The 11,032-nt window shown below is 41.6% G+C and overlaps 2 protein-coding genes and 1 pseudogene across 6 annotated transcripts in view; 2 read left to right on the forward strand and 1 right to left on the reverse strand.

Moving 5' to 3' along the window:
* The window catches only part of LOC116670562 (kazal-type serine protease inhibitor domain-containing protein 1-like), an 8,887-nt pseudogene extending 7,700 nt beyond the window's left edge, over positions 1 to 1,187 (reverse strand).
* Positions 1,188 to 2,797: 1,610 nt separating this feature from the next.
* On the forward strand, positions 2,798 to 7,009 carry gale (UDP-galactose-4-epimerase). 3 transcript variants are annotated; one of them, XM_032500995.1, is made up of 11 exons: positions 2,798 to 2,987; positions 3,671 to 3,799; positions 3,942 to 4,057; positions 4,810 to 4,923; positions 5,209 to 5,385; positions 5,468 to 5,581; positions 5,706 to 5,772; positions 5,904 to 5,989; positions 6,069 to 6,146; positions 6,398 to 6,512; positions 6,617 to 7,009. In XM_032500995.1, the coding sequence occupies exons 2-11, from the start codon at positions 3,679 to 3,681 to the stop codon at positions 6,679 to 6,681; spliced, it is 1,053 nt and encodes a 350-aa protein (XP_032356886.1). In that variant the 5' UTR covers positions 2,798 to 2,987; positions 3,671 to 3,678; the 3' UTR covers positions 6,682 to 7,009. The 3 variants fall into 3 exon arrangements, with proteins under 3 accessions (XP_032356886.1, XP_032356887.1, XP_032356888.1); XM_032500996.1 differs by having other exon boundaries at positions 3,945 to 4,057; XM_032500997.1 differs by having other exon boundaries at positions 3,948 to 4,057.
* Positions 7,010 to 7,459: 450 nt separating this feature from the next.
* Positions 7,460 to 11,032, forward strand: part of zbtb8a (zinc finger and BTB domain containing 8A) — a 3,833-nt gene continuing 260 nt past the window's right edge. The window contains exons 1-4 of one of the 3 annotated variants that reach the window (XM_032500993.1): positions 7,460 to 7,636; positions 8,833 to 9,768; positions 9,941 to 10,110; positions 10,322 to 11,032. The exon at positions 10,322 to 11,032 is cut by the window's right edge and continues 260 nt beyond it. In XM_032500993.1, coding sequence (XP_032356884.1) covers positions 8,853 to 9,768; positions 9,941 to 10,110; positions 10,322 to 10,639 — 1,404 coding nt within the window. In that variant the 5' untranslated portion in view covers positions 7,460 to 7,636; positions 8,833 to 8,852 and the 3' untranslated portion in view covers positions 10,640 to 11,032. Of the gene's footprint in view, positions 7,637 to 8,687; positions 9,769 to 9,940; positions 10,111 to 10,321 lie in introns of those variants that run through there. The other 2 variants (XM_032500992.1, XM_032500991.1) reach the window with 2 other exon arrangements.

Consider the following 11,032-nt stretch of genomic DNA (forward strand, 5'->3'; position numbering starts at 1 on the left):
ATACATCTGTTATATCATCATTATTCAAATTCCAGTTCAGTTCATCTTTAAAGGGCTATGCCAGCAATTAAATGTTACACTTTCACAAAGCTGGTCATCTCCCATAAGAAACATTAAAAACAGAATGGTTTAAAATCAAAAGCAGCAGAGGCAGCCTGACTTTTTCTCCATAGTATATGTCAAGCTTCAAAAACATTGGGTCCTACAATTCCTATAATGCAATTTAGGAAAGCTAATTTCAGAGCCACAGAACACATTATACAAGTATTTTACTGGCGCAGTAGTACTCCTCCTAATGGATGAATTGAACTTCAAGTGTAAAATCAGTGAAATGGCCTTTTTTTAATCAAAACATCTTAATCTATTGAGCAGCTAGGACAAAGGCATACACTGTTAATGAGACTTATTGTAATGCTTAATAACTGCAGCTCGTAACAAACCTGAACAGAGATGTGAGGATCATCTCCTGGCAGGACGTTGTCACTCCCTATCTTCCTCCAGCTCAGGTTTGGAAGAGGGAAGGCTGAGACTTCGCACCCAAACACAATTTCATTGCCGGTGTAGTTGAACTTATTTCTGGGGCTTCGGTCTATGGCTTCGAAGGATTATGGGAGTGTGGCAGGAGAAAGGGAGTACCCCAAGGTTCAGAACTAGGACCCTTCATGTACCCTACAACAAGTTCATATGCATTTAAATCTTGAAATTATAACTTTCCTGGACTGAAAACCTAAAAAAATAATGCAGTAACCAGAGCTGCAGGGTCCTCTTCCAGTGAGCTTGAGGTTTGTGTTACGGTAGCCTCTCTTACCTGGCAAACAATTAGGTATGTCCACCCATCTCGGCCACATACAGGGTTTTTTTCCTGACACACACATGTAGGTTCTGGCTTAGCCCTGTGTCCCCTCTTTGGCATTTTTCTCTGGCAGACCAGGCCATTTCCACAGCGGCCGTAGAACTTCTGAGCCCAATCCAGGTCACACTGCTGACCCTCGACGTTAGCACACTGCTCACAGCATCCATAGTTGTCCTGCACCCAACATACAGGACAGTTGTCAGGGCCTAGGGGGCAGGTGATGGTTACACTTCCTGCAACCCGCGTCCTCCTCCCTCAACCACAGACACAACACGCGGGACGTGTGGAGCCACACACTCATGCATATACAAAAACACAAGCAAAGCTGAGCCATGCTGCTGGCCTGCATCAGCACAGAAAGCAATCAACAAAAGTCTTCCTGACGTAAGAACTTCAACAAAACTGTAAAATTGTTTCAAACTGAACCAAATTTATAAAAGACAGTCCGGGTAGCCTGCTTTTCACTGATAGTCAAACAGTCACATGTTGTTCCTCCTCTAAGTTTTAAATGTTTCCTTCTGTCTCCTCTCTTCTGTCCTCTTCTGAATGGTGGGATTGGTTTTCATTATTATTACCATGTTCCCCTGCTGAAGTATTTTGCCATTTAGTTTTTTCCCCTTGAGATTTTTTCATCAGCTCCAAGTCCTTTCGAACAAAAAGACGGCATTTGGAGTAAATGAGGCAAGTAAACTTCATCTCTAAGGTATCTGACTCGTCTCATCTTTCTTTCCTCTCAAATCTGCTGCCTTTCTTTATGTGCCAGTGTCTCTGGGCAGGGCAGGACTGGCAAACGGGCTTCAGAAATTACAAAGGATACAGTAGCCTATATAAGAACCCTGCTAAATCTGAACATCATAAAAATGGAAAACGATAGCTGTCTATATAATCTCAATCTATATTTAACATGCATTATTTGGGATAAAAGGATCTAAAGTTAATTTAAAAAAAATGTGGCTCTATTTAACAAGCTCTTTATCTAGGAGTATGTTAAATTCCTGGGTTTGGAAACATTTTCTGATGATTTCATGACAATTGCTGTTAGTTTTGTTGAATGTTGGGAATGAGTATTTGTCTGTGCTTGGAGAGAAGAAAACTTTTAAGTAATATGTAGATTTAGGTTGGAGGTCAATGTTTCTCAAGTTTAGAAATATGTTTTATTTACATGTTACAATTTCATTTATATAGCGCTAAATCACAACAACAATATGTGTTGGTCTAGATATCACACAACTTTTGAGCCGTGGTGTTTATGATATATTCCAATGATATTAATTTATGAATATTACCATTTAGATCTGCCATTCGTTTTATATTTTAATCACCATAAAGACATACATATTGTGTGTATGGGGTGCACAGTTTGTGTTTTGTTATGAAAAAAAATAATAAAAACCTTTATCACAAAAAATACTATAATATACAAACTATACAACTTTCCCTTATTGTTTTTTGAGTAGGCTAGCCTATGTGCCAACTGTCTGAATGGATCCTAAACATGTGGCTATGTATTTAAAGAAATTATATGACGTATGACTGTGTGTTACTGCCCTGAATTTTGTTTGTTTTATAACGTGGCACCTTCCTTCCCTTCGTCATCCGGTATGTTTTGGATTTGCTCGACACAATCACCTCCTTATGTAGATGTCGAAGGCGTGGCTTTATCTGACGTCACGGAATGTGAGTCGCCCACGTACCACGCCAGTCAGCGATAAAATACATCGCAAATCCGTTTTATACTTCAAATTAAAACGTAAAACTGAATTATGCCCAGATTAACACAGGTTTATCGATGGCAATGGCATTTTTACAAGGTAGTACATCAAGTATTGATCAGTTGAAAGATCACAGCTCAAGCTATAGTGAATTCAATGTTCCGTGGAGAGATTTTAGGAATGTTTAAGCTTTTCTTTTGAAAGAAAACTTACAGGAAGTTGCGCGCCAATCATCAACATAATTCTGTTCCACGTCTCACAGGAAGTAAAGAAATGTTGAGAGAAGTGTACACTCATTAAAAAAAGAAACTGACAGCTAAAACGTTGTTCTGTCTTCACATACACTTTCTTCCCTGCTTCCAACCCGTTTTATCAAGAGACTCTGCCGGGAACGACAAGTTACATTCATAACGGGAAATTTAGTAAGTCTTTTAACTGACAGTTTCAATCATTCTGTAGGCCTACAATACATATTTACGATGTGGTCTCATTTTGACAGTTTGTTAAGGGAGTTGTACATTTGCTTACTGGGTTAGATTATAGCTTTAGTTATTTAGTCTTGAGAGGAACTGGCAGAAATGCATGACGTATTGAGGTAAAAAAAAACTCTAAGTGTGATTTTTGACATTTTAACATTACATACAAACCTTTTGTTTGTTTTGTACAGTCTGGCTCAGACTTATTGAATATCATTATTCAGTGCTAATGGGAACACTTCGAATAGTTCGAAGAATGTAGCCTAGGTGGCATGTAGTTAAATGTATGTGTTTGTGTGTGTATATTACAGTAAATTCCATTCCGATGCAGGCTATTATCTTTTATTACGTCTTGCAGACACTATTGTTATATGTGGTTACACAGGTTTTGAACCGACTGACATGGGACAATGTGGGTGGGTCACATCTGTCATGTGAGCCTAACAAACCTTTCAGGTGTGGTCAACTGGGCTCAGACCAAAGGATATCCTGTTTTGTCCAGAGCAGGTCTATTAGGGTGGGCACTCCAGTCATTCTCCTACTGCTAAAATCAGGAACCACTGCCTAACCAACTAAATAACCACATAAGGTCTTTAAATGAAGGGTTAATTGTAGGTTGTATTTCACAGGTGAGAGAATGGCAGAGAAGGTGCTGGTCACAGGTGGAGGAGGCTACATTGGGAGTCACTGTGTGCTGGAGCTCATTGAAGCAGGATATAAACCAGTCGTGGTAGATAACTTCAGTAACACTGTAAGAGGTAAGCTACCTTACTGGAAACACAGGTTGATGAATAACTTTGCACACCATGAACTTGGCAGTTCCAAGTTTGCTTAGTACTGTGTGTGTGTGTGTGTGTGTGTGTGTGTGTGTGTGTGTGTTAAATCCTGACATGGATGGAGGAGAAGGAGATGTGCCAGAGAGCATACGTAGGATAGAGAAGCTCCTCGACACCACCATTGAGTTCCATGAACTAGATCTTTTGGACAAACCTGGCTTGGAAAAACTCTTCAAAAAGGTCAGAAAGTGAATACAGTGGACTTGTTAATCTGATTAAAACTAGAACAGTTCAACTTATTTAAATGGCTTTTTCAATGATAAGCAATGACAATAAACCTTTGTAATAATTTTTCATGCAAAAATGCCAAATTGTTGTTGCTTTTGTATGTAAGGATTTAATGTTTTTCTTTATCATGCATGTACTGAAATATATTTAGGGTTTGGACTGTTGGTTAGATAACACAATCCATTTCAATATGTGAGCTTTGGCGAAATGTTAAGGATATGTTTTGCCATTTTCTGACATTTTATAGACAAATTGATAAATCAATAAAATAGTTACTGTTAGAAATGAATAAAAAATTGTTAATCATAAAAAAATCAAGAAACTATTTGGCAGATTGATGGGTAATTGTTCATTCCAGCCTAAAATCAGATTTCTCCAAATGTAAAATGTTTTTTTGTAATAAATCTGATTTATAAGTACTATTATTGACCAAATGCTGGGTGAGTGTGCTTTAGAAGGTTGTATTGTATGTATTCAGGGCCATCTGATAAATACACCAGTATTTATACAATTTCTCACTTTTATAGACTTTTTTTTTTTATAACCAAAGAATGTCCCTGCTGGATACCATACATGCTCAGAAAACATTGTCAATGAGTAGTGGGCACATATAGGGAATATGTGTGCAGTGTAAGTTATAAAAAATAAATAATAATAATTTAAAAAAAAATCATCTTACACATGCCTAAATATTTGTGTTGCAGCATTCTTTTATTGCGGTGATGCACTTTGCTGGTCTGAAGGCTGTTGGCGAGTCAGTGGAGCAGCCGTTACGCTACTACAGAGTCAACCTCACCGCCTCCATGAACCTGCTTGAGGTCAGTTTAAACTTTGTCATCTGAATTTACTCCTTATGTCCTCCATTCAGTCTTAATTTCTGAACTGACCTTTATTTTCATCTTTGTTCACTGAGTGCATGGCAGCATGTGTCCATGTGATACTAAGTTGGCTAATTCTAACACTGCACCCTTCATAACTTTTAAGTTGCGGAGCTCACTGTGTCTGCCAAACTTAGCGTTTAATGCTTACACCTAAGGTGTGTGTGCTTTAAACGGCTGACTGTATCTGTGTGCCGTGTTTGTTTGCATCTGCACGTGTCCCAGGTGATGCAGGCTCACAAGGTGCACAATCTGGTCTTCAGCAGCTCTGCAACAGTGTATGGAGACCCTCAGCACCTTCCCATCGACGAGAAGCACCCCGTGGGCGGCTGCACTAACCCCTACGGCCAGAGCAAGTACTTCATTGAGGAGATAATCAGCGACCACTGTAAAGCTGAGAAGGTACTGATCAGGAGGCAGAAAGGCATTCAAAGATGCACAAACACATACAAATTGGGTCTCATTATTGCCTATGTGTCTGCAGGACTGGAATGCAGTGCTGCTGCGTTATTTCAACCCAATTGGGGCTCATTCCTCTGGACTTATAGGAGAGGACCCTCAGGGTATCCCCAACAACCTACTGCCATATGTTGCCCAGGTACACAAACTCTCTGCCAAATACATACCTGGATCAGAGCATGCAGTGCATATTCCATGTGTTTGGCAGTTGTTAGCCATTGGATTTTACACTGTTTGCATTGCTTAAACTATCTCCCTCATAGGTGGCCATTGGGAGAAGAAAGTGCCTTAGTGTATTTGGGAATGACTATGACACACTTGATGGGACAGGTAATGGAGAAGACCTGTAACTGCTGTGCACATATGTAATTGTGGTTTGAAATATAATTTGGCCATGGGGCCAAATTAATGCCATGCAAACTGTCATAGCATATATCCATGTAGTTTATTTATCTTGCTAGGTGTGCGAGATTATATCCATGTCGTAGATTTGGCAAAAGGACACATAGCAGCTATGAAGAAGCTGAAGGACAACTGTGGCTGCAAGGTACGTTCATATAAAAAAAAAAAAATTCTGTCATTTTCTGGTTCCTTCTGTATTCACATCAATACATAATTGTCTGTAGGTTTACAACCTGGGAACAGGGACAGGCTACTCTGTGCTCCAGATGGTGAAAGCCATGGAGAAGGCATCAGGGAGAGAGGTGAGTGACAGAAGAGCTCTTTTCTCTCCAAAGTAAATTCTCTTCAGGGTCAGTGATAGTCTTGTGTCTTTTGAGAGTAATTGAAGTGACTTGGAGCAGTAACCACACTACACTGTATTATCTTGTTAGTTAAAAGATGGCAAAGCTGACATTGTGAGGGTGGCTCCTCATTCACTGACGTTCCCACTTTTTAGGCTTAACCACCCTCCTTTCTGTTAATTAAATACAAACTTAATGTGTCCTCTCAAAAGATTGCATACAAGGTTGGCCCACGTAGGGGAGGAGACATAGCATCCTGCTACGCTGACCCTCGTCTAGCCGAGAAGGAGCTGGGCTGGAAGGCTAAATTTAACTTGGAAAGAATGTGTAAGGGCAGTCACACTGCATGACTCTATATTAATTAATTTTAATACATTTTTTGTTATATATATCCCATAACATCCTGATTTTATTTTTCTGTACCCATATAGGTGAGGATCTGTGGCGCTGGCAGTCCATGAACCCCACCGGATTTTCCAGAGACACAGCCTCTTGATGACACTCCAGCTTTTTGTTGTTGTGAAATCTTCTAAATCACCGGGCCAAAGGGAACTATCAACTTCTTCATTTTTGCATTTCATTTCAACACACAATTGAGTTGAATTCTTTAAGTTTTGTCATGTTTAATTTCATATTTGTTCTTTAGTAATGGTTATTTTATTTACTCTTTACATTAAAAGTAACATTTAACATAAAAAAATGTCTTTCTGGTTTTACTTTGTTGTTATTTCAGATTAACAATGAATATTTCATCTTTCTCTTATTAATGTATTGATCTGTGAGCCATAACAATGATGAATAAATACATTTTCTTACTGAGAAAACTGAAGCCTTCATTTCCAATCTATTATGAAACAGGGCTGTTTCAAATTATTGTGAAATATGTTGTAATTAGGGGAGATTGACTTTTTCAGTGCTAACAAAAAGAAAGATTATTCAGTGAAAAAAAAAAAGAATATTCCAGTAAAAGATACTCACTTGTAAATATAAGTCTGTTAAAAAGAGACTATTGAACATCACAGAAACATTATCATAGTGATATCAATGCAGTTTAAAAACATCTACCATACTGATATGGGCAGTAGATGGTTTATACAGGCTACAAAGCCATACAGAATGATAGCAGAAATATTGAACAATTTTATATGGGTGGGATAATTGGTGTACAACATTAATATTCTGTCCATGCAATACATTTAAAGGGGGCACTAGGGCTTTAAATGGCTCCTTGAACCCTCGGGCACCCAGTTAATAAACACCCACGTCAGCACACTGCTCCAGTCGCTCTAACCGGGTTTCGGTCTTTAGGGCTGAGCAGGAAGTGCCTGACTGTGGACCCTGCACGAGAAAAAAAGAGCACAGAAAAAAAGGCAAAAGAAATTCAAAATGGAAATGGTGGCAGACTTGGGGGCGAGTAGACTCTATCGGGCGCCGGGTGAATCAAGTCACCAGTGAGTATCGATGGATTTTGTCAGGGGTATCACGGCGTGGGGCGTAAGCGGGTCCTTCCGACACCTCACGCCTGGGAAAGAGTCGCTGGGTTTGGGCAGCAGGCAAATCCTCCCCGGTGCTCGCTGCGCTCCGGACCTCCGACGAGAAGTGGGGGTGGTCTTTAGGATGAAAACGGGCGTTTTCGTGCCTAATATAATATACTATGTGAATATATTTATTTATCAACTGGCAGCATGCACAGTTGCTGGAGGTTTGTATCTATTTTTCTATTGTGTGCTGGCTGGAGCCTGAAGTGGGCGTCGCTCCAGGACAGACTGGGCTGCTCCGGTGCTCCGCTGCCCGCTTTTCTCTCGCAGGACTGCAGCATTCTCATGCCGTTCTGTAGGTCGACTGATACCAGAATTAAGGGAGAATAGCTCAACAAACACACTAGACTTGGTTTTGTGTGAAATAAGGAGCACTATAGAGTTTTGCGGGCGGGCGTTGCACCGTGGGTTATCGGGCGTTGTGAAGCTTGTCAGCAAGCATCGGGTAGCCTAATTAAAAATGAATGCATGTAATGCAGACTTTACACGAGAATGGCTAAATAGGTTACTATAGAAAAAGAGGAACTATTCAGAAGATGTGGTTTCGGCAATTTATTTCTCTATTTGAATACCGGTGTTTTTTTCTCTTCCCGTGAGTCTGGTTTGCGTGTAACATCAGATTTCATGCGCGCTTTAGCGTCTCTCAGGGATGATTACAGGGTTTTGCCACCCGATGGTCTCTGACAGTGTTACTGGAGTCGGGTGTAGCCCATTAGAAGAAGATTATGATTGAATGCTCGTCCAGCCAATCGCAGTGCAGAATGAAGTCTTGTGGGCGGATGGTCTGCTGAGCTGGAAATAGTCCAGTGCAGAAACAAAGACGGGAGAACTGACAACTACATCAATGGTGTGTCACTGGTGACCTGCTGTCAATATTTAGGGTCTGTAGCTAATCATTTACCAAGGTAAGCTGGTAATAAGGTCAGATGTTCTACTGAGTCTACAGGAGTGCGTGTACAATTAATATGTAGCCTACAATTCAATTATGTATGCACAGGCTTGTGCATAAATAGTATTCACTTTGTTTATTCTAGGTCATGAAGATGGAAGTGTCTCAGTTTAAGTAATGAGTGTCCACAAGGCCTCTATGATCTGTTATTGTCTTGCAGAACAAGTCAGTCTATGCCGCATGCACAACCAGTGTGAGTGCTATCATGTTGTCTCCTGCAGGCAGCCTCAGAGGTGGTTCAACACCGCTGACATCACAGTGTCTCACCAAAGCAGCCTGCTGAAGCAGCTCAACCAGCAGCGCCGCCAGGAACTTTTCTGTGACTGCAGCGTGTTGGTGGAGGGACAGCTCTTCAGGGCCCACCGCAACGTCCTGTACGCCAGCAGCGGCTACTTCCGCATGCTGCTGTCCCAGGGGCCCGACGGGCTGTCCGACTCTGTCAACGCCACCTTTGACGTCTTCAGCCCTGAGACCTTCACCGTCATCCTGGATTTTATCTACTCTGGCCAGCTGGACCTCTCCAGTCACAATGTGATTGAGGTGATGTCTGCAGCCAGCTACTTGCAGATGAACAATGTCATCAACTACTGTAAGAACTTTATCAAATCCTCCTTGGACATCAGTGTGAAAGATGAAGACAGTGAGCGCTGCCTAAGTTTGTCTGAGACCTGCAGTTTTACCAGCGGGGCAGGACAAGAAACCTCAGAGCAGCAACAGCAAAGCCTCGGCTCTGTCAGCCCACCACCGGCACTCTGGACCCGGGACAACTCCAGATCTCAGTCTAGCTTTATGGGGAAAGACCAAGACCAGGAGTCATTGACCTCAGTCCTGCAGACTAACCCAAGCAGCCCTGCTGATGATCTCAATGCAGAGGCAGAGGACCTGCAGGACCCTCAGGACCCTCTGTACACCTTGCCTGGATCAGAGCGCCGGCGAGGTAAAGGGGGAACCAAGAGGAGAGCATCCAACAGCACCCGCTCCAACCAATCTGAAGACTTAGACATTGAGGAGGCGAGGACACAAAAGGCTGAAAAGGCAGAGGAGCTGTATGCCACTCTGCCACCTATTGTGGGTGTTATTGGACACTTTAATAAAGGTGAGTAGGACTGTATGTGAGGAAATGGAAGGACAATAGTTCTCTAGAGAAGTGAGGAAAAGAATAAAATCAGCAGACTGGCCAGAGGGTAACCCTCAAAAGAAGCCAGTAAGATATCCAGGGAACAAACAGAAAAGCCAAAGCTCTGAACACTTTCTCTTCCTCTTTGCAGACTCCAACCCCATTATGCGCTTCAAGTGTCCCTTTTGCACACACACAGTGAAGAGGAAGGCTGACCTGAAGCGTCACTTGCGCTGCCACACTGGAGAGAGGCCATACCCCTGTCAGGCCTGCAATAAACGCTTTACTCGCCTGGAGCATCTTCGTAGCCATTTTGAGACGGTAGGTTTATTACAACCAGGAGGTTAAAGTCATTAATTATTGATGAAACAGCTTGAGAAACATAGACGTTGGGATAAAGATTTCACTTCAGGTTGCGCTGCAGGGTTGAAAAATCAAAAAATCATGTATGAGTGTTTACAGCCTCCTACCCATACAGCTACAGAAACACAAACTAACTTTTATTATATAACATTGTTTTGTTTTTCCACAGATCCATCAAGCCAGGAAGCTGGTGTGCAGGAAGTGTAAGTGTCAGGTGACAGAGGAGACTGGGCATGTGGTGTGTGAGGGCACACGACGCTACCGCATGTGCACCACGTGTATCCAGGAAGTGGATTGTGATGAGATCCCCATGGACAGTCTAGATGGTGCCAGTGAGGAACCGGCCCTGTTATTGGGAGTTGACGGGGAAGAGGAGGGGGACAGCAAGAGGAGCTGGATGGTAACCGATGACGATGATCTGGCTGAAGACTCGGGGGCTGACCTTATCATCCAACAGGTCGACGACAGTGACGAGGAGCTCCAGTGAAATGAAACCAAAGTGTGTGTGTGCAGAAGCATGCACAAATATTATGTGTGTGTGTCTGTGTGTGTGTGTCTGTGTGTGTGTGTCTGTGTGTGCGTGCGTGCGTGCGTGCGTGCGTGCGTGCGCTAAAGCCATCAAAGACAATTAATGCACTAAATATGTTCCCTAATGTAAATACACACATTTATGGTATATTAGTTGTCTATTAGTTACATGCAACTGTTTAATATTTACTTTAAATGACTTCTGAATGCTTTTTGTTAAATTCATAAAGATATGCAGTATCCAAAGCATGCATATTCAGTGTTTCCTTTGTTTCAATTATAGTTAAATGATAACTCTTTTATTTATATATATATATATATATATATATATATATATATATATATTTTTTTT

The sequence above is a fragment of the Etheostoma spectabile genome, chromosome 20 (assembly GCF_008692095.1).
Source record: "Etheostoma spectabile isolate EspeVRDwgs_2016 chromosome 20, UIUC_Espe_1.0, whole genome shotgun sequence".
In the NCBI taxonomy this organism is placed as follows: domain Eukaryota; kingdom Metazoa; phylum Chordata; class Actinopteri; order Perciformes; family Percidae; genus Etheostoma; species Etheostoma spectabile.